This window comes from Chiroxiphia lanceolata, chromosome 6 (assembly GCF_009829145.1).
Source record: "Chiroxiphia lanceolata isolate bChiLan1 chromosome 6, bChiLan1.pri, whole genome shotgun sequence".
Classification (NCBI taxonomy): Eukaryota; Metazoa; Chordata; class Aves; order Passeriformes; family Pipridae; genus Chiroxiphia; species Chiroxiphia lanceolata.
In genome coordinates, this window is record NC_045642.1 from 13,112,613 (window position 1) to 13,139,569 (window position 26,957).

A 26,957-nucleotide genomic window follows, 5' to 3' on the forward strand; every position below is an offset into this window, starting at 1 on the left:
CAAATGTGAAGAATTATTTCTCCTGGTTCCATGTGATTTGTATTTCTTTTCTTTAGGGCATGCCAGCTGAAAAGAGAGTATTTTCCAATTGCTGGAGATTTTAGCTCATCCATAAATGACCCGATGTTAGTCATATCTGAGGATAACATGATGGAAACTGCTAGACAAACTGACTGGCTTATTCTGATCTGGAAATAAATATTGGTCATATATTGGGGTGACAGTCAGGACCTGAGAACACTGCAGAAAATTGGTTTTCATCACAAGAGCATCCATATTGAGTTAACTTCACATCTTGACCACTTCCTTGGGCTTACTTTTTGGCGGTAGATCAAACTAGCAAAACACATAAACCTCAGCTTATGCTCAGCTTAGACCTTGGCTTTTTTCCAAAACCACTTTTGTAGTTCTTGTACTCCCATGAGTGTTACTACCCTTCCTCCAGTTCAACACAGGGCTAACAAGCCCCTTGCATCACAGTACTTCCCAGTGTTCACACTTGCTTGGGCAGTGAGGCTCTAAGAGTCCTGCTGCGACACAATTCGGTGCACGTGTGAGCTGGGAATCTTTTTAGCTGCAGAGAACAGTAAGGAACCTTTGCAAATTGGGTGCCAGCAGGGCTCCCAAAATGCGAAAGGTCTGGATAGTGTCACTGAGAAGGAAATTCACAAATTTGTATTTTGCAAATTTTAATTATATACATATACATTTGTTTGTGGGTTTTGTTTGGTTTCACACAATGTTTGCCAAAATTGTGGTCAAAATACATGGTTCAAACCCTCTTTTCTCTTTCCTTCTCTCCAGTACCTATCACTGCAACAAAGTGAGAAAACAGTGTACAAAGCAGGAGAAAAAGTACATGTGGGAAAGTTTTTTTTATGATACCAGTTTTGACCAGTTCTAGCACTGACTGCTATTAAACTTTCTACCAGTAGATTTGGTTGGTTTAAATGAGTGCTTAGCAGTTTAACTTTACCCCTGAAACAGCATTATAGAAACAAAAAGCTCTCTCAGGGTTTTCCTGTTGGTAATATTCTGACTCTGCTGTATGGACCAAAAAATAGCTCTTACTGGAACTGAGTGTTTTCCCAGAGCTAGTTGTAAAAAAGAAGCAGAGGAAATCAAAGCCAGTGTAATCTACTTGACTAACTCAGTATCCTTTCCTTGTGATATACATTTTAAGTCAGAGCTGGAATTACTCAGGTAAAGCATCCTGCATGTGCTTCTAACAAATCCAAGGAAGTTAGTTGCTTAAGTTTTTTCTTAGCTCAGGTTTGTAATGAGCTAAGAGTTGCCATGTGGCTTAGCTGAAGCTCACACATGATATACATGAGTTTCCCTGGCTTTCTTAAAAAAAAGTGAAGGTTAAATAATAATTAATGGCAGATGATGTAGAGACATGCTTGTGTGTCAGTATAACAGGGTTTTTTGCTTAGACTTGTTTGCAGGAAACCACTTAAGTCTGGCACTCTGCCTGATTTATACTAAAACTTTCATGTTTCATAAAGAATCTTTGAAAACACTTAAAGAGCTGTTGGAAAAACAATCTCATCCGGTAAAGATAATAATCCTGTCAGCTAAACAATTAACAGCACTGCCTGTGTATTTACCTTACCTGTGCCTTACTTCTCTTGCCCATCGTTAAGTCCCCAGACAGTAGCTCTTTCACTGACTCTTCCTTCCCTTGCCAGTACTGTCCGGACCTTTTCCTTTTCTGAGGGCTTTCAGTTTGTTCTTTCACAGTCCCTGGGAACAGGCGAGCAAGCTTTTGTATGGATCAGGGCATAATGATATACAAAATCAGTCTAAATTTCCAGGGATACTCTGCTGCGTGTCATAGAGTAGCAGGCTTCCCCCTCCAACTTGTGTTTTGGTAGGCAGGGCTGATATAAACTTCAGCTGGACACTTGAGCTGGGGTTGAGTGTTATTCTTTAATTTGGAAGTAATCTTGAGTCCTTAAAATTTTCTCTTAGACCTTGTGCATAGCTGATTTATTTAACACTGCTAACTTTTAGACTTCAAAAGCTCAATCTGACCACTATCTTCAGCTGAGATGAAGAAGGAATCCCTATGGGATCCACATATTGAATTTAGAAGACAGAAGTCTTTCCAGTTTTTATACAAACTGATCTTTGTCACGTTGCTCTCAACAAGAAGGCATGGAAAAGGGTTCACAATAACTTGAATTAATCAAAGTCAAGTCCTGCCTGATCAACTTCACGGCCTTCTATGATGGGGTGACTCCCCTAGTGGACAGGGGAAGACTGACTGAAATCATCTATCTGGACTTTTGTAAGGTCTTTGACACTATCTTCTAATTCTGAGAATCCTGTCATAGTGGATGTGTGTGCACCTACTCATACTGTGTATATAACTGCCATAGGATCTTGTTTTGCTACCACCAAGTACTAGATTTTTATTTGAGATTAGCTGTTACTTTCAATCACAAGAAAATAATTATATACTTTTAAAATACTAAACAAAATTAGTGAAGTTCCAATATTTGTCTTTTTTCATACATGTTTTATAGTAACCACTTTTAGAGGTGTTATAGGTCTTATTTCTTAAGAAAGCTCATTGTGACGATATTTCTTGTGCAGATTCAGTTATCTACCATTTTGTCCCCTAAAACATGGGTAAGTATTAGCAATGTTTTGGAGTTTTTAAATGCTTTGTTTAGCTACAGTAATGACATCATAGAATTTGATGGCATATTTGATAGAAAAGGCCAACCTTTTCAGCGACAGACATTCTAGATCCCCTTTGAGTTTCAACAAGGCTTCACGGGAGGTACATAGGAGCAGACTTTGATTTCCTTTCCAAATCCAATTTTCTGAAGTATTCGTGCCACTAATGACTGATTTTTGTGAGCCAGCTAAGCCCACTTTCAAGCAAAGACAAACAGGAAGACACTAGGACTCTGGTAGAGACACAGAAGTGTGGCATTATGAAGACAGAACAGAAGGAAAGAAAAATACATTTAGACCAGCAAACTTTTGATTAGGTGTGAAGTGTTTGTTGGATAATGAATTGGCTGGATTGTTTTAACCAGTTAGTAATTGTCAAGCGCTCAATGTATGGAGATCAGTGACTAATGGTGTCCCTCAAGAGTCCATATTTGGACCAGTCCTGTTTAATATCTTCCTCAGTAACATGGACAGTGGGATCCAGTGCATTCTCAGCAAATTTGCAGATGACACAAAGCTGAGTTGGGCAGCTGGCATGAGGGATGGGATGCTATCCAGAGGGACCTGGAAGAGCTTGAGAAGTGGACCCATGTGAATCTCCTAAGGTCCAACAAAGTGAAATGCAAAGTTACACACCTTGTTCAGGGCAATCCCTTGGTGTCCAAACAGGCTGGGAGATGAGAGTGGTTCTACAGAGAAGAACTTGGGAGTGTTGGTGGATAAAAACCTGGACATTCACTGTGTGCTCGCAGGGCAGAAAGCCAATCATATCCCGGACTGCATCAAAAGAACTGTGGCAAAGAGATCAAGTTAGGTGATTCTCCCACTCTACCCCACTCGCATGAGACACCACCTGGAGTACTAAATCCAGCCCTAGAGTCCTCAGTATAGAAAAGACATGGACCTGCTTGAGTGGGCCCAGAGGATACCATGAAGATGATCAGGAAGCTGGAGCATCTGCCCTATGAGGACAGGCTGAGAGATTTGGTGATGTTCAGTCTGGAGAAGGCTTTCAACAATACTTAAAGGTATTTATAAGAAAAATGTGGGCATATGTTCTAATGGGCCCTGCAGCGATGGGACAGGGATAATGGGTTTAAACAGAAAGAGGGTAGATTTAGACTAAGTGTAAGGAAGAAATATTTCACAGTGAGGGTGGTAAAACGTGGGCACAGATTGCCCGGAGAGGTGGTACATGCCACATCCCTGGAAACATTGAAGGCTAAGTTAGATGAGGCTCTGAGCAACCTGCTCTAGTTGAAAATGTTGCAGCTCTTTGCCCCCATCTTTAGGCTAGATGACCTTTAAAGGTCCCTTCCAACCAAATCATTCTACTATTCTACAATTCTAACTCTTTATCTAATCTTGCTCAAGAAGAAAACAACTTCTTGTGCCAGCTGGACTCTACAAAAGCAGGATATCTACTGCCAAAAGACAGAGCTCATGATATAGCCTACTTGTTAACTTCAACAGATGTAAACAGTGACATCTTTGTAGAGTAGAAACTGTCTTACTAGTTTTATTAGTCCCTACACTGTTCTTCTGAGTTACAACCAACTGTCAGTATACTAGCCAAAGGCACTCCTTTGTCCCTCAGGACTTTACATCCTTTCCACCCACCTATGTAAGCATCTATATTTTGTAAGGAAATATGCATCTTTTGTGTATATCTTGAATTTTTAAAGAAGCTCCTTTCTAAGAAGAGGTTGTGACAACTTGATCTGGCTGAAGGCAATGCAGAGCTGGATGATCATGAAGCTGAGTCCTGTGCCACTGGTGATCTTGTCACATGAAAAGGTACAAAAGGAGCTGTGCAAGATCTGCATGTGAGGACATTAGGCATTATCACATGCATATAATGAAAGCATTTCCTGGTCACTCTTTTGTCTACAAATCTTCATCTATACTGACCAGAGTCCCTGATTAACCAAGGTTTATAAAATAAGGGAAAAAAAGAAAAGAAAAAAACCAAACCCTAACAATTAAATAAAATTGGAAAGCAGTGCTGAGGTTGAAGCCTTCTGGTAGCCTGAAGAATTCTGAAGGCAGAACAAGACCCCTTTGGAAAGTATTTCTAGTGGCTGTGAATGAGCAGATAGGAAAGACCATACATCTTCTAGATTCCTGGAAGCAGGACTGGGCTTTTCTCCTCCTGAGAAATTTTTAATTCAGCTGTTAATGGAAAGACAGGGATTTTCCAGTTTTGTGCCCAAATTGATTTATAAACCTGAACTTCTTTCCATCTGTGACGTTTCCTTCACATTCACATGCGTACATCTAATAGACAGACACCAATTTAAAGGAGCGGGCAAATAGTTCTTTTATCTTGTTGCTGTTTCTAATATGACTCAATAAGTAGGTGTAACAGGAGCAACTGTGTAGGTGATAGTCATTCCAGCAGAGTTTGCCGTGTCTGGCACACAGCATGCTGAGAGCAGCCTAGCAGGGCTGCTCTAGTGAAGTGAAATACTGCCCAATCTTCTTTTGCAAATACTTCTATTTCTTGCCCTGGATGGATTTCTTGAACTTACTAGTTTACCTTACCAAATGAATTGCTGTTTCTCCTTACCCACTAACAACCATGAGTTTCCCAGCAATGCAGGAATGGCCAGACTTCAGGACACTGGTTTTACCTGCTGCCTCCAGACCCGCACCTCAGATCTGTTTTGCTGCATGGCACCAGTGATTTAGCTTGCTTTGAGAAACTGTGGGTCAGATTAAGATTCAATCTATTTACTGTTTGCTTTTGTTGATTTTCCTGCTTTTTTTGTATAGTATCTTTCTCTCTCCCTGCTATATTTTCAGGCCCTAGAGGAACCTCTACTGCCAGGCAACTGCTTGCATGTTCTTTTTTGCCCGTCTCTGTGATAATACAACCAGTGTTGGCAGAGTCACATAAGCCTCTGTTTGCAGAAAAGCCTGTGTCAGAATATATCAGATTTTCAAGAAAATAGTTTGAATTTCTGCTAGAAAAGACTGAGATCTTTTCAAAACTCAATGACTATAGTAATTTCTGTACATATCAATGAATGCCACCATCTACCAGACAAGAGTGTTGAGAAGAGTGAGGGGAAAGAACAGAAGTTACAAAGGCAGACTCCATAAACGCTGAAACACTGCTTCTGTCATCTTCAGCAACTTGAAACAATTGTGACTATGTCACTTCTGCCAGTTGAGTAATATAACAAATTATTCCAGGATAGAAGGATGGCATGAAATCTCCTTATAATAGTCTCTTGCCTGGAAGAATTGTTCATGTTTAGCGTAAGCTCTCAAAATATTAAATTAGATAATATTTATTTATATAATTATATATGTTATTGATACATAATATATTATTAATAATATTAAGATATTAATATAATGTATGAATAATATTTTAATGCCTTTTTATATTTATATAAATAAGTAATAAGTAATATTAGTTAATATTCTGTTATTTATTTACTTACTTATTTGAGACCTGAGGAAAGGAAATAAAGCAAAATCTGAGAGCTGGGTTAATGTGAAACAGACAGGTGAAAGGTTATTACATTGTCTGGCCAGAATTTTCAAAAGTAATTCATAACATTAAGCTTCATTAATTTTGGATTCCAGGTTGAGTCACCAGAATAGTATTTAGCAAGTTGTGGATATCCATGGACCATCAAATGGAAATTACATCCATTCAATAAAATTAATACTTAATTGCCATTAAATTAAGTTGGCTGATAATGTATTTTCAGTGTTACTGCCACTCTTGTGCACACAGTTTAAGAACATTGAGTGTTCTTAAGGTCATCTATGGGTCTGTGGTAAGGTTTTACCCTTATGCTAGTTAAGCTGTCATCAAAGCATTTTAGATGGAGACATGGAACAATAGAATAGTTTGGGCTGGCAGGCACCTTTAAATATCATTTAGTCCAACCCCTCTGCAGTGAGCAGGGAATCTTCAACTAGAGCAGGTTGCTCAGAGCCATATGTTCCTTCAGAGATTAAAAAGTATGGATCAAAATAGGGGGCTAAATTTTATCAGTCATCATGGAGAATCAGATCCACACATGGGGCTAAAAGACTTATTGGAGTGCAAAATCAGGAAAAAATCGGAGCACTGTTGCATTTGAGCCTTTTAGCCATAGTGATCTAGGAAGAATTAAGTCCTCATGTTTCTGTTCTAAAAGGATTATCATGCGGCATCTTGAAGGCGCTAAAAACCAAGCGATAATTCCCTGCACGTGGTTTGAAAACTTCACGAGAGTGAAGTGCAAGCTGGAAGTTGGTTTTGTCATTTGACTTACTCGGCGTGAGCACACATTCTGCTGGGCAACAGTGGCACCCAGTGGAGGCTGGAATTACAGCAAACTTTGCATTGATGCTGGGTAAGGCTCGCGCGAATTTATCCCGTGCCGGCGAGGATTTGGGAAGACAGGGCTATGAGGACACCACTGAATTGTCCTCTTAAATCAAGGCAAGCCCTGTCAACCTGGCTTTTAATCTGAAAAGTTTAGGCTCTCTGTTCACAATGAACTCTGCATAGCGTGAGGACCATTTCCCTACAGGTAGCTACACAAATTTAAAACCCCCCACCTTAAACAACATCTAATGCAAGAGCATCCTGCAGAGTGGAGAAAAAAATGCCTTCTGCTCCTACTGCCCTGAAAGTACTGCTTGGATAGTGACAGTGTCAGCCTCAAAAGCTTGGAGAGAAAGTGAAGAGTAGGATGCATGGGGACAAGGAGGATCAGAAGGAAATCATAGCTCCTCATGCAGTTGCAGTCTGGCCTAAAATGCAATAATCTGAATAGGCTGTAAAGGTGCATGAGAGGAGTGAGAACAGAAGGAATACCAGATGTGTGTCAGGTAGGTGGGAAGGAAGTACTGAGGGAACATGTCTTCATGTTTTGGATTCAGGCAATGCTAAGAGTAACACTATCAAAAATAAATGGGCACTAACAATAAGTTGTAAGCAGATCAACCCTCTCATGATGTGGAGTCCTCAATAGGTGAAAGGACTACCAGATTTCCCTAAGGAATATATTATTTACTAGGAGGCTGGTCAACATGCTGCTCCAGGGGAAGTGGGGCTATCTATGTGTGTCATCTTCTGTTTATTTCTTTCTCAAACATCATGTATTGCAAATAGTTGTGATGAATAGGGATTTGGGAATAACTGAGTGGAACGAATTAGAATAACATTCCTGCATACAAGGTGCTCTTGAGCTCAGATTTCAGTTCCAACTGGTATGTATGCCTACTCAGTTTCTGATATTTTCACCAAAATGTGATGAGTGAGGAAAATTTTCATCCTTAATTAATTTAGAACTTTATGTTTTTGTTTTTGTTTTTTTATAAATTATTTTATCATTTCATTATAAGCAGTGGATGCTTGGCATTTTGGCCATGCTAGAGTTATTTAAGATCTGCAAAGAGAGGCTAGGTGAAGAAAAAACTGTTGAAGCAGCTTTTGTTTTGCAGTCAAGAAAGAGTTTAAGAGAGGCAGATGAGAAGTTGGACCTATTTATTTACACACTTTGGAATTGTTTTCATAGGTGCAAAAGTCATTAGGCAGAAAAGGCTTCTTATTAAGTGCCTGCTCTGTCACAGTTGCAATACAGTACTTAACAAGTGATCCCCTTAAGTCACTAGGACTTTCTGTTGATTAGGTTACTATTAGGTGTGAGATTCACTCTCACAATTGCTGGAGAAATTATAGCTTATTTTAGTTATAATAGGTGGAATCATTACAATGGAATTTAACCAAACGTGGCAGTAGGTAAGTAAATTTTTATTTTATAGCACAGGGCATGAGAGGGAAATTAAGACACTCAGGACTGAGAATGTGCCTCAAATGTGTAATGTGAACTTCGTGACTGATCCAAACATTGTGGTGTATTATTTTCTAGGTCGAGGAAGGAATTATAACCAAAGAGAAGGCAAAACAACTGTTAGAATAGGTTGCCATTTATTTTTAAGCTAGATACTTGATTTGTCCTGAGAAAAATAATTAAAAGGCATAAGTCACCTTTCTGTTACTGAAGATCACTCCCACCTCCTCCTGTATCCTGAAATAAGAACTGGGTTATAAGTCACGGTATCACACCTAAGAAATATTCATGGATGTAGCCACGTGTCTTCTGACTTCCTGCTCCTGTTGGTGGAATTTATTTTGTACGTTTAAAGGCTGTAAACAGTTCCTTTTCCTTTAATTTAATAGAGGATTTTTGATGATTTTTGAACCAGGGAACTGGAAGTGTTTGAGTTCCCCAGCCCATGGCACTTTGGTGTTGCTGTGTCAGATTAGGCTGACAAGCACACCCCACACATTTGTGGTATTGGCTTTGCCATCGTATTGCACAAAATATAAGTGTTTCTCTGAGTAAAAATTCTGTGTTTGCTGTTCTCCTTTGGTTCATCTTCCCTTCAAGCTCCTCTAAACGTGAAATAACACACTTGCATCTAATTTTTTGGCACATTTCTCTGCTAAAAGGATTTCTATCTTGTTTGAACCAGTAAAAATTGAGCACTTGCCAGAAAATGTATGAAGAAGGTAAGACACTTAGGACCTAGGGCATTGGAGAAGACATTAGGACAGAGAAGTCCAATTAATCAGATCAAGATTTCCAGACCAAAAAAAGGACAGGTAATTGAGACATACTCATGTAATTACAATTGATTTTTCTTGCAGAAAGAAAAACCCAAAAACCCCAAAAAACAACCCAAAGGGCAAAGAATGACAATTGCTGAAAGTAGTAATGGAAAAGGAAGTAATTTTATGTAGAGATGATGCTGGCTTTTTTCTTTCCTTTTCCCTCCTAGTTTTTAAAGAAAGCTATCAGTGCTGACTTCTGATCCTTCTAATCCTGAAAAAAAAAAAAAAAGAGTAAGCTTATATCAAGAAATAGTATTTCATAGTTCAAGTAAAAAGAAAATAACATAGAGATAGCACAGGATATAACAAGTCCTATTCAGTAACATGGATTAAGAATTAATTGAATAAAGAAAGATCAGTTGATTGAGCTCTTTAAAAACCAGGTGATTAGACTGATTCTTTTTTTTTTTTCTATTGAGCAGAGTCATTTGTGGCCAGCTATTTTGAATAGAAATGAATGCATTTTCCTTTGAAATCCTTAAGGCTTTGGAGTAGGTACTGTCTTGAATTTACCTCGACCATTCATTTTTGCAGGGTCTCCTGTATTTTACCTCAGGTTGTAGTTTTTCTTTGGTAAGACAACCAAGGATCTAAGCTGTACGTGTCAATAAAAGCCCAACCAGTATCTCTGCTAATGCTCTGTTACTAGTTTATAATGGCTAGCAATGGAGATGACAGACACCCAGCAGATTTGGGGAAAAGGAGTGGGAAGCACTAATTTTCTGTCAGGGCAAGGACCATCTAGAAGGAAGTTTAGATCTACTTTGCTTCAGAGGTATCTTTGCTCAGTGATGGGACTAATGAATCTATGGAGTTCATGGTAAATCATTTTCAGACCTGTGAATATGAATGGAAATCAACAGTTTAATTAGAACCAAACGTTTTTTTGTTTTTGTTTTTGTTTTTTTTTTTTAAAGTTCCCTGTATACATGATAAAAGAAGCTTTACAAAGCATTTTAAAAAGTGCTTCAGAAAAAGACTCAAAACCCCCCTATACATTACTCTGCTGAAGTCTGACTACTGTTTAAACATCTATTTGGAGTCTGAATGTTAAATGTGAAGTCTGTACTCCCTAAAACTGTCAATCAGTAATTGTAAATTCCCAGGTTGATAGAACAGTGCTAGAAAAGTAAGGTGGAAACTAATTTAAAATGTGTATATATTCAAGAGCAATATCATGTAGATATGAATGGTAACCTAGCTTTTTTTGTACCTGTAAAAACATGTTTAGTAAACATACTCATATTTAATAAAGCTCACAGTTGACCAAATTTCACATTGTTGTGACAAACTTTGTCTATAGACTTTAAGGAAGGACTGCTAGAAGGCATTGAGTGAAAGCATTTAATCAGAGTACTCCCACACTGTTGTTGCTTTCCTTGCTCTTGGCAATATGGAAGGTATTTTGATGTGAAACAATATGGAAATAAATACCATTGGCATTTGATTTTGGGTATTAGGAAAAAGCATAGTCACAGACAAAAACTCAATGATGTTAACTATTGTACATACCCACACAAAGTCATTTCAAGAGCTGACAATTCTACAAATATTTTGAAAAAAAAAGGCCACTTCTCCAGTGTAACAACTGTTATTTAGATTTTTATACAGAACTTTAGAGCAGACATTGTGAACAGAACATCTATGTGTCTAGGTAGTCTGAGACCTGTAGTCTTTGGGACAATATGGGATGTGGAACAGTTCTTAGCTCGACTTGGTCTTGATCATGTGCAAGGACTTTTATTGATGGCTCCTAATTTCATTGTGGAATGAGAAGACTTAAGTTTGTCATACTATTAACGTGCCTGAATTGCAAGGCACTTTTCACAGAGTTTGGGTGAAACTAAACCTGAGGTATGTTCTTTGTTCATGGAATGTATAGAGACAGAGACTCGGTTCAAGACAGTTTTGCATGATCTTTGCTCGAACATCTCTTCCTCTAAGTAAGTTATGTAGAGAGGAAAAGAAAATATGCAAGAGAGATTGGACAGAATTTTTTGTTTGGAGGCTACTAATCTAGTCATAAGCAATAATAAAATGCGTGGGTTATTTTTAGAAATTGATCTAATTCTAAAAGAATTACATTTTTTGTCCTCAAGTGTTTGGTAGTTCTGTTTTCAGAGTGACATGTATATACCCCAGTTTCCTGTCACACTCTTCTAATATATCTTCTAAATGTCCCATTATGCATCTCTGCTTCCCCCTAAAACAGAAGTCCTAGTGCTGGGAGCATCTTCTAGAGCCAGGGGAAGCACTGTACCTTTCTGTGGAGATCTGCATTCATTCTTCTTCTATTCATTATGGACTGGTAGATGGCAGAATACAGTTCAATTTTGTGAAATTTCTGATCCAGACTTGAGCCTTCCAAATTTGGAGGATTTGGTTGGTTTGGAATATGGAATGAGAGTTTTTCCTGTTTACATGAAGTGAACCTAAAACGTTATAGGGGAATTCTAATATTTAGTACTTGTTGGTTGTTAGGTTCCTTCTGTCATAACATCTCTTGTATTATTCCAAGAGTGAACAAGCTGACCCATACATTAGGGACATTATTAGAAAAAACAGGCAGTGATTAGATGACAGCATCAGAACAGTATTTGGGACTTTCCTAAACAACATATTTATTTTCCCAGATCTGCGCAGCTGAAATATGGCAAGTTGAGGTTTTATCTTTGCCATAACATAAGGTTTGCTCATTTTTCTATCAAAAATTACTGGAGAAGATCCTGGGCTATTGAAACCGGAATCTGCTCACTAGGTAAATTTACTTTTAGTCAGTTCCGACTTGTTTTTCTGATGTGAGATCAGTTTATGAAAATAAGCCTGACTTTTGCAAATACAATTTTGAATGCAAATTGGAACTACCCCTGTACCACAGCACTATGTTGTAGTTAGCTTTGCTCGTTGAAAAAATAACCTCTGCTGAAAATGTAACCCAGTTTGTGGGTTTGCTCCTTCTTCAATGCAATGTTCGAATCCTAGCTTAACTTTAAATATATACATTTATTATCGTTGATAAGGATGCTTATTTATGTTGAGACTTGTTAAGGCAGTGAATAATACTGAGTAGAAGAAAAATCTAAATTAACTTGTAAAAATATTTGATTTTCTCGGCATTTTAGGATTGTCCTTATTTCTTCTAATATAGAGTCAATGTAGTAACTGTATTTGACCATAGAACAGTACTGGAAGGTGTTAATGGAGAGAAAAATCTGAGATCACTTTACCTGATGGCTTATAGTAGACCTCTGACTGCTCAGAAAGATTGCATGCAAACAGCTGATCTTAAACTTGAATTTCTTAGGCTTAAAGCAATTTTGAAATTATTTTATTGCCGCTGAAGTCATAGAAATAAATCCATGTTTGTAGGACACCTGAGGAGACTTTCCTAACTGTCAGGAGAGGAATCTTAGGACCAAATAGCTTGAGTATTCTCTAGCGAGTAAAGTTCTATCAATTTTCACCAGATGAAAACTGCTACATTTTTACTTTTTTAAAATTCTTGTTTGAATAAGCGTAACAATTTCCTTTGTTAGTATTAAAACACAAATGGACTCTTACTGAGTTGCTCACTAGAAGTTTTATAGCTAAAGTGCTGTAAGTGTTTTCATTATGAATGATTATCATAAAACTGAATAACTTGCTTGTAAAAATTCTCTGCCAATAAAAATCTGGCACATCCAAGGTTGATTCTAGAGCTAATTTATTTAAATTAATTTATTAAAATAATTGAATGACTATTGTGAAGCAATGAAGGTAGCAAACAATTATATTAATGCTTGGTGCCTCATAGTACTTTTCTTAAAAGCAACAAAAAGTTTTGAGAAGAGAAACATGGGTGAAACACTGAGTCAGTTTTGGCAATTGTGTGAATTTAGGCATAAAACCATTTTTCTGAATAAGTTACTGTATGTATTTGATACATTATATTAGATAAATGTTCTACTGCTATATTGCATTTAGTTAGTGTACATATGATTCAAACGCTACAGAACCCTTGCATTTCAGAGACAGGATATTTCTTGGGCTAAACTGACTGACACCACTGAAGTGAGAAATATTTACAGGAAAATAGTTTGCATAAGGATGTTTTTCTTAAACGCATTTGCAGAATCTTGTATTTAAACTGACAGTAAATAAAAAAGAAGAGACATGCTCTGCTATGTCCATTGCTTGATCAACCCCTCTGCCTTTCTAATTTAACTCTACTTTCTGAGGTGGTGTTTCTATTGTCATACTTTGAGAATAGGACAGGGTTGTGTTTGTATTTAAGTTATAATGACCCGTTTAAGAATTTTAATTTGATGAGAGGAGAAGTTGTATGGGAAATTATAATAATAATAGTATCAGGGATTAGTATTAATTAACTGTTTAGCATAATCATGTTAAGGTTTCAAAGTATTGACTTAAACAAATCCAGAATTCTAGGAAGATTATCAGATACTTTTCCTGAGAGAAGAAAGACACTATGAAGAGTTAGATTATGTGATAATGAGTGGCTGTGACCCCCACACCGATAGAGACCCTTTCTCATTATTTTAATAGAATAAGAGGATCCTCTAAAAATGTAGTGTGCAGGGGATTTTTTTTCTCGTGAAGAGGTGCACTAGCAGACGCTTCTTGAAAATAAAATCCATGGTGTCATGCCAAAACCTAAATGATACAAAGTAATCAAACATGTTGAAAGAGTGTCCTTGTTTTTAAGTACCAGACACCAGGTGTTTATGAATATGCCCTCATGCAATGAAGTGTCTGTGACATTATTTATTTAAAAGCAGATGATTGGAGCATGGTTTTTTCAGTGAGCACATCTCATTTTCTGGAGTGCCGTGCTATGGATAGCCCTGGAGCCCCTGTTTGTTTATAGGAATAGTTAAGGTGGGTATTTTTCTTTTTTTCAGACTATGATCCCCCAGGGTAAATAAAAATGAGGGCCATATGAAAACCACTAATGTATGGTCTTTCTCTAATTCAGATTTCAGGTCCCAATATCTTGTTCAGCATTCTTGTACAACACTTGACAGTTCCTCTTATCTTGTTGACAAGTCCTTTTTTGGGTCTGTGTGTCTTCATTTTAATGGATTTCAGACCCCAAAATATAATATACAAAACCTTATTCATTATTTAAAAGAAACAAGTGTGTACTTTCTGGAATTTTTATTGCAGATACCAAGCAAACCCTACAAATAGGAATAGATTCCTGAAACTTAAAAACAAGCCATCATATCCAGCCCTCCAAAATGTTGGACAAAGAAATCTAAGAAATATTTGGTGTCATGTGTCACATAACTTGAATAATTTAATCCCTAACTTTCCCATATGTGAGAATAAATAGTTCTTCCTTATTCTTATAGAGTCCTGACATTACAGATAGCACAGTCATTACTGTGATTTTTTGACAGAGTAGGAGAAAGACGATGTAACAAATACCGAGTGCAGAGAGCATTGCAAATATATATATACATTTTTTCCAAGCCACCATGCTCATTTGTGACCAGTGATTTTCCTTCTGTTTTATCAAGGCATCCCAATTCTGTGAACATCAGTAGTGTGTTTGAGTAGAAGCATCTGTACTGTGGATGACTTCTATATAACTGCAAGTGAATTCCTTTGCAGTCTCTTCTGCTGTCCTTTGTAGCCACTCAGCAGTCATCCTGTAGAATTGGAGGCATACTGTATTGGAGGTATAGATAGGGAAAGCTGAATGGATTTTTGGGTGGTTCATCTATGTTTGTAGAGAGGAGTTTGAAACAATGTAAGCTGAGATTTATGGGAGTGGGAATATATGAGTTGCTAGGCTAATAGCAGTGCAGTTCCTGCTTTCTTTTATCAATGACAGAAATACTTTAAAAAACTGTCTTTACCCTTCATATCAGTCCTCAAAATTGGGGGAGTTCAAAGCCAACTATTCTCTTTTCCTTGAAGTAAAGACAAGTGAGAAGTCTGGATATGAATCTTACTGATTTTGTTCATCCTTTCTATACAATGACTTATTCTCTAGTACTTCTTTAACAGTTGTACTTTTTATCTGCAATAAGCTTAGAGCATCCATGAGTGCCAAAGAACATGCATTCTAAGGTGCATCACTGCTTTCCCTAGGTTACGTGGGGAGAAAAGGTTTGCATACAATTTATCCTTTCACTCCTAGTCAGCCAAGAGTAAGGAGCTTCTCATTTCATCTTGCTCTGCAGTTTGTTTCGCCACGCAACACGATTTCAAGGTTGCTACTTACATGCATTCTTCAAGCTGATAAGGCCAACTGTCTCTTTTTTTTATGCCACATAGCAATATTCCTCATACAATACAGATCAGCTTCACATTCCTCCTTGATGGCTAAATGTAAAGAAGAACAAATACATCTTCATTAGCTTGACCACTTTCTGAAGGAGGGAAGTTTAAAAGGGAAACCATAGTTGAAGTTGCTGTGAACCGAAGCACAACTCACAACCAGTTTAGATACAAAACTGGTATTGACAGAAGTTTTAAAGCTCCTGAGTTGGGAACCATTTCAGACCTCACATTATTCTAGTGTGTATACAATATGGCTTATAAATTAGGTGCCATGGCCACTGTTGTACAGCAGCAGTTATAAAATCATTGCAGTTTTGTTCACTGGTCACTGCTGCTGCCATGGAATTGCTGCAGTAACTTTGCTTGCTTGGAATCATATTTGTGGATGTTTTCATGGCATCACTTTGTTAACTTAGAATCTCATTTTCAAAACAGCTGACCAAATTTTCATTTGGTATAAATCAGCAAAGTTCTCAGTGGAACTAAGGCAGTTTTTATCTGCAGAGCACTTGGCAGTGTAGCTGCTCAAACATAAAAGATCATTATGAGCAAGGTCCTTTTCCCTTCCTTTCTCTGAATGCAGAAATTAAACAAGACTTGTAGATCTTCTACAGATGCAGAATAAGTTGCAGAAGTTCACATAGGATAAACTTAACCTTGATAATCAGGAATTCAATTACAAGTCATCAAAATAACAGTATATGTGTTCAGCTGGATGACATTTTCAATGGAGTTGCAGAATAGTGAAGTGACTTCATGGTTCATGTGATGATCTGCTTTGGAAACTACTGATGCTGCTTTCCAGAAGCACCTGATTGGAGGTTGACAGAGTTATCCAGGGATTTGACAGTGGGAAGTCAGCTGATAGCCTGTAAGACATTCCAGTCTGAGAAGATGACTTGAGAGATCAATTTAGAGAAGGCAAGAAAAAAATAAATTGAGGAAGTTTATCAATATGTAGAGATCATCTGTATGCTAAGTGGGCAAACTGGAATGGTAGAGAAAGTCATATAATGAGAAAAGACCTTTGACAGCATTTTATACAGAAGAGCACAGACATTACTAAAGATAAGACAATGGGTCTTGGTTCCCAGAGTGGCATGGAAAGCCTGCCTGGAACCTCCTTGTGGAAAGCACAGAGTTAAGATTGCTGTTGTGTGCAATATTTCAAATTATGAAGTTAATGCAGTTCATCCCAAGTTCTGTATTGGTATCTTTAACAGATACCTAGTTCTATTTAATATTTTCAGGAGAAAGGACAAGTATACTGAAGAAAGAAGAGTGTTGCCCCAGAACTCATTCATTCCTGTTGCAGAGAAAAGAAATTATCTCCTTTCAGAAGACTTGATCTATGCAGTAACATGGTCACACATCTATTTTGTCAGTTGCATTAAGTTTCTATAACAGGGCTGTGCTCATAAGGATGTGAGTTCCTGGCATTTTTCCACTTATCAATATTGAAATATTAGTGATCAAGCATTTACTGAACACCATTCCTCAAATGCAGGGTCTCCACAGCATCTTGTTGCATTCATGGATTTCATTTGTTTGCATTATCTGGCTAACTGGTTCTTTTGTATTGCCAAGGTGATGAACAGATTTGACATTTAGCTGATTACTTCACCAAAATTAAACAGAAAACATGGCAGCGATCCAAAGTTCCTTTCAGTGTGAAAGCTAATTATAAAAATGCTTTGAGCAGCAATTTCTTTTTGGATGTTAAAGTGCTTTTATTAGATTGTTCCCCTGTCATTTTAAAATTTATTGCTAGGCACTTATAAATGGGGTTGCCTGCTGAAGTAGAATTATTTTATTTTCTATATTTAAGATGGGAGGAAAAAAAGGGTATGGAGTAAATTTTAGGCTGAATTTGTTATTATTTTATATGATTCTGAATAGGGAGGAGAATAACTAGTGCTGGCTTTCATGGATCCAAAATGTGTAATTTATCTTAGTGCTGAATAAAAACATACCCACTTCTTCTTCACAATTCAGCAACTCCCAATTTCCAAAAACAATTACTTAGCAAATAAAGGAATCAAATATGTGATTTAAAAGTTGAGTACCACCCCTTATTGTTAGAAGCTTGTATTTTACAGTGTCGATTAAACAATCAGTGGTGATGGAAAAATCTAACCATGTGCTTGTACCTGGCTTTCCTAAGCCATTACTTGTTCTCAAATAGCATAAAAGTATTCTAAAGTCATTTTGTTGAGGTCACTGAATAAGAGTTAACCAAGTGAATTTTAACCAGTAAATTTAGAGCTGAAGAGTGCTGACCAGATCTCAGAAGAAGTTTCTTGTGAAATATTTTTTAAATGCCTTGGAATATGTTTAACTTTTTGTACTGACTGTTGCTATTAGTATCCTTCGAACCTCAGACAAGGTGTAATCTTGGGAGGTTTCAAGGTGACAAAACTGGGGGGGGGGGGTTGCATGTGATATTGTCTAGCACACTTTGAGAACTAAATCATACTGTGAGGACATATATTAATTCTTGACATTGAGATCTATTAATATACCTTGAAGCCAAGTGAATTATGTGAATCTTCTGTTTCAAGCTGTAGAATTCTGCCATAACCAGGAGGAAATATTTTGCTGTAGGTAGATTAATGTTGAAAGCTTGTCAGGGAAAAGTTTAATGTTGCAAATTTATTCCTCTTTTTGCCAGTACTTGAGTTTCTACACTAAATCCCATTTGTGATCTGAGGAAAAATAGGGATAAAATTTCTTTTGTATTTATCTGTGTTATTAGAATTTCAATGATACAGTCTATTGCCTATTAAAAAGTGCATCCCAGTGAATAATCTTCCAGAGAGTAATTTTTACTCCCATCAATCTGAGAGCTTTTCTTGTAAAATACAGTAACTGTCAGTGCTTATCAAATAATTTAATTCATGCCCATTGCAGGATAAGTAATTAAGATAACTCAACATTCTGCATTAATAAATAACAGAAATGAGAATAAGATATTTACTAAATACCCTTTCTGAAGATAATGGATAAGACTTATTATGGATTTTAAGAGGAACTGACAGAGAATGCAGAGAAGCAGTCTGAACAACGGACCTAAGAAAGAGTCTCAGTGAGGGTACGACATAAATATGGGTTTGTTTTTGTTTGACTGTTTGAAGTATATTTCAGTACTAAGCCTTCCTAACTCCTCTTTGCATCTATAAAATGTCCAGAGTCTAGAGAAGAGGAAGCTCAGAGCAGACCTTATCACTCTCTACAACTACCTGAAAGGAGGCTGTAACAAGGTGGAGTTGACCTTTTCTCACAGGCAATTAGTGAGGGGACAAGAGGAAATGGCCTCAAGTTGTGCCAGGGAAGGTTCAGGTTGGACATCAGGAAGAATTTCTTCGTGGAAAGGGTTGTCAAGCATTGGAATGGATGGCCCAGGGAAGTGGTGGAGTCACCATACGTGGAAGTGTTCAAGAGATGACTGGATGTAGCACTTAGTGCGTGGTCTAGTTGACAAGGTGGTGTTCAGTCAAAGGTTGAACTTGATGATCTAAATGATTCTATGGCTCTATGATCTAACTACTTGCTTGTCAACATGATAATTTATTCAGGGATATGTTAAACAGGGAGAAACATAGTGCTGTTAATTTGAAAGTTCACAGATCATGCTCTTGTCTGCAGAGACCATTCCCTTGCTGCATTTGGTTGCCATCAGATGATCCCATCAGCTGTGCTCTGTTGGTGTCTTTCATCGTGTCAGTGGGTCCCCTATAATCTAAAGCAAGGTGTACATATATGATCTATCTGCCTGAACTGTCTAAGAACACTTCAAACACTCTATATACATAAACCTACATAATTTCACTCATTTTTCTGTTTCCCGTCAAAGTAAAGAAGGAATATGTGGACCTAGCTTTAATGTAAGCGCTGTGCAAGCTCATCAGGGACAGTTTGGCCACAGTTGTCTTAATAGTATTTTTCTTGATCATGTGTTGGCTTTGTGACAAGTTCAGAGAAAAGTGGCAACAAAGAATTCTGTATAGAGCTTACTGCATGCACAGGCTCAAGTCTTGAAGGGAAACACACATTGAGACAAGAGCTCAAATGAGGTTGTGGTGTAGTAGCAGTAAGCATTTGCTTATCAGAGCTAGCTTATTTTTGGATGAATGTTTAACTTGAGATGTCTGTCTGAAAAAACTTTGTTTGACCAAAATCAGTTTAACAGAAACATTAAAGGAGAATGAAGTGCAAGACTCTTTGTTGGCCAACAAACTTGGATGCTGAACTCATTTGTTTTCGATAAACTGAAACTTCTTATAAATGCCACCAAGTTTTGGTTATTCTTGAAAATAAGGTGAGTAGTTTAGTCACAGCCAAGAAAAGAGAACTGGTAACCCATCTTTAATTGCAAAAGTATTTCCTAGAGTACTTCTAACCTATACCTATTGTTTTTCCATAGGTTGATGGGATACTGTGCCTGGCTGACATTCTCACTGATAACAGCCATTCTGAAGCTACTCATGCTGAAGCAGCAGCAGTAATTGCACAGATCACATCTCCACATCTCACATTCACTCAGCATCTCAGCAGCTTTCTGGAAAATATGGAAGAAATTGTGACCGCACTTGTCAGTAAGTTCTCTGTGGGACTTCCGAGTCCAGTTAAAATAACAGGTTGGGGTAGGACTCTTTCAATAGAAATATTCCCTAAATAAGGTTTACCATACTTCCCTTAACAGATAAAAGAACAACTTAAAATTTTGAATCTGAGCATTCTGCAACTATGTAATGTTTTTTACTCCAGCCCACATTTGAATAGAATTTATGCATATTTGTAAAAACAATATCTGTATGAAAATCTGCCATGAGAGCCATAGGAAAGACTCGGCAAAGCATCCTCTTGTCTGATGTTTGTTTGTAAAACAACAGTTTCTGAGAGCTGCTAGCATTTATGCCTGTTGTATTTTCTACACTTGCTAGAACTCAAACTCACCAGCACATCTATATTTGTATGATAATTCAGAGGAAAAGTAGATTGTTGTATAATCTATGGGCACTGTTACAAGAAAATAAACGATCTACCTTTCTTGTCTAGGCCTCTGATTCATGGTAAAATGAGATAAAGGTAACAGTAAGATTTTCTTTAACCTGGGTCAGTGAAGACATTTCAGAAAAACAAGATGATATTTCTCATTATTTTCTAAAGAGAGGAATATCTTATTTCTGGCACTCTGTTTCCTCCCTCTCAAATACCAGAAGCTTTTATTCAAGCATTCTCTTCTCTCTGATCTGGAAATTCAGTTTCCCAGAGCTCCATGTCAGAATGTACAGTTTGGGTCATCTAGTTTGATTTCTCATGTATAATAGATCAGTACATTTGGATATTTCTCCACTGAGCCCAGTGGTTACAGTTAAACTGCAGGACTTCAATTTTAATGAATGGTCTTGTGTTTGTTTTTTAATAGAACATAAAAAGAGTATAGTAGTACCAGTATTTGAGGATTCTGCAGTGGCTGGGAATTGTCTGAGATGTATTTAGGCATTCCTCAGTAGGCCCAAACAGAACTAGTGCTGTAAAAACCAAGGAAACAATTTATTCCTGATGTCCAGCAGCAAACTTATGCCCTAAACCTGCTCTGAATCCAGTGGGTGGAATTAACCTGTGCTGAGCTTGGTTCTGCTGTAGCTATACTGCTAGAGGGATCTGACTGATTTATTTAAGATGATTTTCCAGGTTGTTATAGTGTACCACAAACAGGGGATAATCTAAACAACCTGTCTAGAAGGTATTAGCTGGTAGATCATTTCTTCGCTGTTTAAGTTCTACAGGAATTTTAGTAGTATATATTCTGCCCAAGAAATGTGAGCATTAAAAATAGAACATGTATAACTTTGCAAGAGCCATTTCAGTAATCACACACCAGTTTCCTTGTAATATTTATAACTCAGTAATTGAATTACTGTAATATGTTTAATTTTTAAATCATGAAGAAATCCCATTACTAGGTGATTCACTTCTTAGTTAAAGCACATGTGTGCAAGGAATTAAAAGGTAACTGTTTCTTCAGCACTTACTGAAGCTGAAAAATATAACAGGATGATTTTTGATTATAGAGAAATAGAGATAGGCAACATGTATATGTACCTTGTTCTAAAGCAGAGGATATACAACAGAATTATTCTCTTATGGATCATTTACTGTTAGGCTTTTGCCTCCTGTTATTAATTTTATTTAGTTGTATCTAGGGTTTTTTTAACAACACCCAGTGAAATATTCCCTGTAGTCTGGTATACTAGGTAGACCGTATCATTCATTAGAGGTTGTAGTAAGGTGGTTGTTGGTCTCTTCTTCCAAGTAACAAGTGATACATCAAAAGGAAATGGCCTCAAGCTGTGCTAGGGGAGGTTTAGTTTGGATATTAGAAAAAATTACGTAGTGGAAACAGCTGTCAAGTGTTGGAACAGGCTGCCCAGGGAAGTGGTTGAGTTGCCATCCCTGGAGGTATTTAAAAGACGTGTAGATGTGGCACTTGGGGACATGGTTTAGTGGTGAGCTTGGCAGTGCTGGGTTTTTAGTGTTGGAGTTGATGATCTTAGAGGTCTTTTCCATCCTAAACAGTTCTATGATATTATATAATTGAAAAAACCTAAGATTTTGTCCTGTTTTGGTTTTCTTCCTTTTTTATCTTGTTTATATGAACTTGATCTTGGCTACTGAGATAACTATTGCAAATTGCAGATGCTTAAATATTGCTTTGAAACACCGCAATGAAAGAATGACTTTTATTCCACTTATTTTCTGCATCCCTAGAACTGTGCCAAGAAGCCTCGTCAGGTGAAGTTTTCTTGCTGGCTTCAGCAGCTCTTGCCAATATTACTTTCTTTGATACCATGGCTTGTGAAATATTGCTCCAGTTAAATGCAATGAAGATTCTTCTAGCAGCATGTTCAGACAAACGCATAGTGGATACTCCATATTCTCGAGATCAGGTGAGGAGTTTCTTGGCAAGCTGCTGTCTGAGCACATTCATGTAAAAATCAACAGGTTTCAGCACTGACTGTTTTGACACAGCCAAACTGAAGTTACTTTCATGTATTCCATTCTTGATTATTGTCAATGTATGACTCTGCTTCTGTTGTCTTTTTTTTTTTTTATGAGCATTATCAAATATGACAGCTTTAATGTGATTCTACAACAATGAAAAACAAAAAAGAAGGCACAGTTCCATACTTCTAAGATTCTAGAACATTTTTTTTTCATCATGAAGATGGCCAAACAGTGACAGAGAGGCCCAGAGAGGCTGTGGAATCTGTCTTTGGAGGTATTCAAAACCTGACTGGATGGAACTTTGAGGCAAGGAAGATATATATGGAGACTACAACCTAAATATAAAGTTGTCATTTTAAAGACGAATTAGCTCCAAAAGCTGAATAAGGATCTGATTCCCAGCCCATTGACGTCGGTGGGCTTTGGATCAAGTCCTAACTGCCTTGGTAGATGGTTTGCAAATTTTACTGGCAAATACTGCTAATGCACTTTTGCCTTTCCCTTTCTTCCTCACAATTTTTTTTTTTTTTAGTAAAGAGACACAGAAAATTAAAGGTCTGTGCTAATGCACAGATGAAGTCAGATGAATCCTTTTGCTCCTCTCAGGTACTGCCATGCAACGGGATGCTGTAGAGGCACTGTTTATTTGGCATCTCAGGGATTAATTTTGTCACAGCAGAGTAACATGTAAGAGGCTTGAGGGTTCCAGGAGTTTTTACTAAAGGGTGGAGGCTGCTAGTGAGCTTGCTTGAACTATTTCTGTTTATGAAACATTGTGAATATAACTAAATGTTCATAATTCAGGCCTCACAAATCCATCCCCTTCACACCTCTGAAGTAACTAAAAGATGACTTATGGTAGACTTGGGATCTGCATTGCCACAGAAAACTCTATTCACCCTTAAACAGGAGACAGGCCACGGAAATTGAGGCACAGGGAACCTTAGAAACTGATTATTGGTGTTCTAGATGGGTTACTAGGACTGCTTTAGCTTATATTATAGCACTCAGTAGTTTTCCAGCTCAGGAGTGCATATAAAAAGATGGAATTAGGCCATAATTACCATATTACTCTTTGGGCAAAGTCAAGCTGTGGTGTTGACAGGGCTGTGTACTATTATTACATATGTACAATTCTTCATGTTCTTTTTTTTTATTCCTCCTCTATGCTCTCATAGTTTTGATTTCTGTATTTATTTATGCCCTCATCTTAATTCTGCTGTCAACTGTGAGTTTGCAGCTTTCTCTGTGGTCTTTTTATGACGAACGCAGACATTGAAAGAAATATGTATGACTTTTTCAGTAACTGGCTAGTTCCAGGCCTTTTGCAGCTTGCAGGGCATCTCATTAGGTAGACAAACAGAGAACTGAATGGCCTCCTTCCAAGAACTGAGAAGATTTCATTCCCCATAACCCCTTGCCTTCCTTCTTGGACTGAAAAACTAGATCAGAAAGGGTGCTGTTCTCAGTGCAGCCAGTTTCTGAGCTGGCTCCTTGACTCCCACAGCAAGAGAGACTGTAAAATCCCACCTTCTTTTACTGTGCACCTGATGTCCAGGTGGAACCTGAGTGCTGCTTATCTTGTCTTTAAGAGCTGCCAGAGTTGCTCATCAAGCAGTTTTGGTAATGCAACAGCCTTAAGAGAAGTCTTCCTTCAAATTCCTAAATAAGTGTGTGTTTGCCTAAACTGCTCCCCTTGTTTCAGTGTTGTATTTCAGTGTTGTTGTGGCATGGATGTGGTGTCTGCCAATTTTGACAGTCTTATGGAATATTTTGCCTTTTAATTCACTCTGTGTGTAGTTGCAATCAGGAAAACACACTCAACTGGAGAGAAAAACAACACTACAGTACTATGTTTTAAAAGGGTATTAAAATTGCCATTTTGCTTTTTGACTTTAGTTCTGTTTAGGTGCACAGCATAACCAGTAACTTTTCTCAGTATATATATTGTTAAGTCCCAACCAGTAGACATTTGCCAAGGAAGAAGTACATTACAGATGAGTAGGCTTGGAAATTTTTTCAATTCAAGTTTTTACTTTGGAATATGCAATCAATGTCAAATATATTTTCATGGCCTAATGTCCATTCTGAACGATCAAGGCCAGTAAAATAGATTATTTAGAATTAAGCTGTACTAAATGTTGAAACAAATAAAATAAGTTTCATAACAAATACAACAAAATATTGTCTAATTACAATAGAATGTTATAAAAGAGCCCCTCAAACTTAAATGCCCTGTTTTTCATATAGAACTTTAATTTAAATAATGCATTTATCTTATAGAAAACTACCCAGTATTTCTTTATACATTACTACTTTAGCATTATTGCTGATTTAAGACAATTCTAATTTGCTGAAATAGACTGAAGCATGTTCACTGTAAGCCAAAAATGGGAGAAAGATGGCTGAGGTGCAGGAAAGGAACAGTGAACTCTGTTTTCCCTCCTGCCTTTTCATCTCATTTAAAGCTGCAGTACGTCCTTCTGTACAGCCTTTCTAAGGACAGCTAGAACTGACTAGTTTTCACCCTCCCTATGGTATAAATAAATAACAGTCTCAGGATTTGGATGTTGGATACATTGTCAGTTGCCTGCAGAAAGTATTTTCCTGCTCAAGCACCTTTAAAAGTGTTCTGCCTTTTGGCTTCTGGAAAGCTTTTGTGTGCAAATGATAAACTTTTCCCCTTTACTATTTGAAAATCAACCTCTTTCTTCTTTAATATTCCAAGCAGTGTCAGATTAGGTCAGGTAAGAAATCTAGAACTGAGTGCTGGATTTACTTATAAACAAGATTATCATTGTCTATTTTATAGAAGTATGTAACTACTTCTGTGACCAGCAGTATTACCTTGAGATTTCTCAGTTTTGTAACTAAATAAGTTGTATAAGAATCACTACAAAGCAGTTTTTTCCTGATCCTCTAGTCCGCAGTTTTGGGTCACAATGGAGATAAATCTACCATGTTCTTTTTCTTTCTGCAAATCCTTATTTTCTGAATAGTAAGGTTTTTTTCTTTGAAAGAGCATCAGAATATTCTTTCAGAAGAGTTCATGCCTAAATTCAGCGGTGTATTGTACACAGTCAGATGTCTTAATGGAGTTTAAGCATTGTCAGAAGAAGAGTTTAGCCAAAACCTTTATCATTCAGAGTCTTCTTGACTTTAGCCATTGTCTTAGACTCTACATAGAAAAATATGAAATATTTATGTTTGTGCACAGTATGTTTATGTATAATAAAATTTTTTTCTCTGCATTACCACTTGTCTTTTCAGTGTTGCTAGTATTCTCACCTTACCTGTGAAGTTGTGGAGGTATAGCCTAACACCTTCTCATCTTCTGTTATTCAGGCAGACAAAGAATTAATGTGCAGTGAACACATCCATGTTAAAATGGCTATTCCTAGGTCTAAAGTCAGTAAATCATGTTACAAAAAAGTTTGAGGTGGAGAAAGACTTTTAAGTTGGAAGGAGAAAGCAGAAATGATTGCTGCTTTTTTTTCTGCTAAATTCTTTCTTGTTTCCTTGGTATTTGGGAGATGGTGCAAGTTCTGAAGCTGAGACCTTCTGTCTCATTTAAGACTTAAAATCCTTAACACCATTCTTCCTCTAGGTTCCTCCTTCTTTTCTTTGTTCTTCCAGGTTTTTTTTCAGGGAATTTGTGATGGTTTTTATTGCCTTTCCCCCTTTTTTTCTCTTATGTGGAGATTGCAGTATCAAAAGGAGTACAGAGACAGATGTTACTTTAATATAAAGGAGTTTTGAATTTTTAAGTGTTGCCAAATGCACGGTGAAAGATTTTGGGGGCAGTGTTTTTAATGAGAAGAATATTAACAGATTTTATTTTTTTTTTTTTGAAAATCCATGTGTGGATGAAAGAAACTTGCAGTACTACTTCTCAATTTGAGTTTCTTGAATACTGGGGAAATTTTTACTCCTCACCAACTACTTTTTGTTTCTGCTTGTTGTCATGAAGACAGATGGTTATCTCTGTCTTTTCATAAACATGTGAACAACATAATAATATGAGTAACAGTATTGACTGACATTGTATGGTAAATGTTGTGGATTGTTATGTTTCAGGAGTCCAACATTGACTCTCTTAAACACTATAATTTTTGAGACAAAATGCCTGTTTAGTTACAATTCTACCTTTCACATTTAGATTCAATCCAGGATAAGACAATGTGCTCCAACTTTCAAAGCAAGAGGTTCAATTGGAAGAGTGAAATCTCAGCTCAGTTGAAGAATTCTGCAATTCTTTGCTAGCTTAGTGTGATGAGGTTTTCATTCTTTCATCCTAGTATTGCTATTGCTCTGATTTTGAAGAAGCAATTTAACCTCT

General features: G+C 37.2%; 1 protein-coding gene across 2 annotated transcripts in view; it reads left to right on the top strand.

The window, feature by feature from the left end:
- Positions 1–26,957, top strand: part of INSC (INSC spindle orientation adaptor protein) — a 136,303-nt gene that overhangs the window by 94,658 nt on the left and 14,688 nt on the right. For both annotated transcript variants that reach the window (XM_032691019.1, XM_032691020.1), the window contains exons 8-9: positions 20,031–20,202; positions 22,382–22,560. In XM_032691019.1, coding sequence (XP_032546910.1) covers positions 20,031–20,202; positions 22,382–22,560 — 351 coding nt within the window. The remainder of the gene's footprint in view (positions 1–20,030; positions 20,203–22,381; positions 22,561–26,957) is intronic.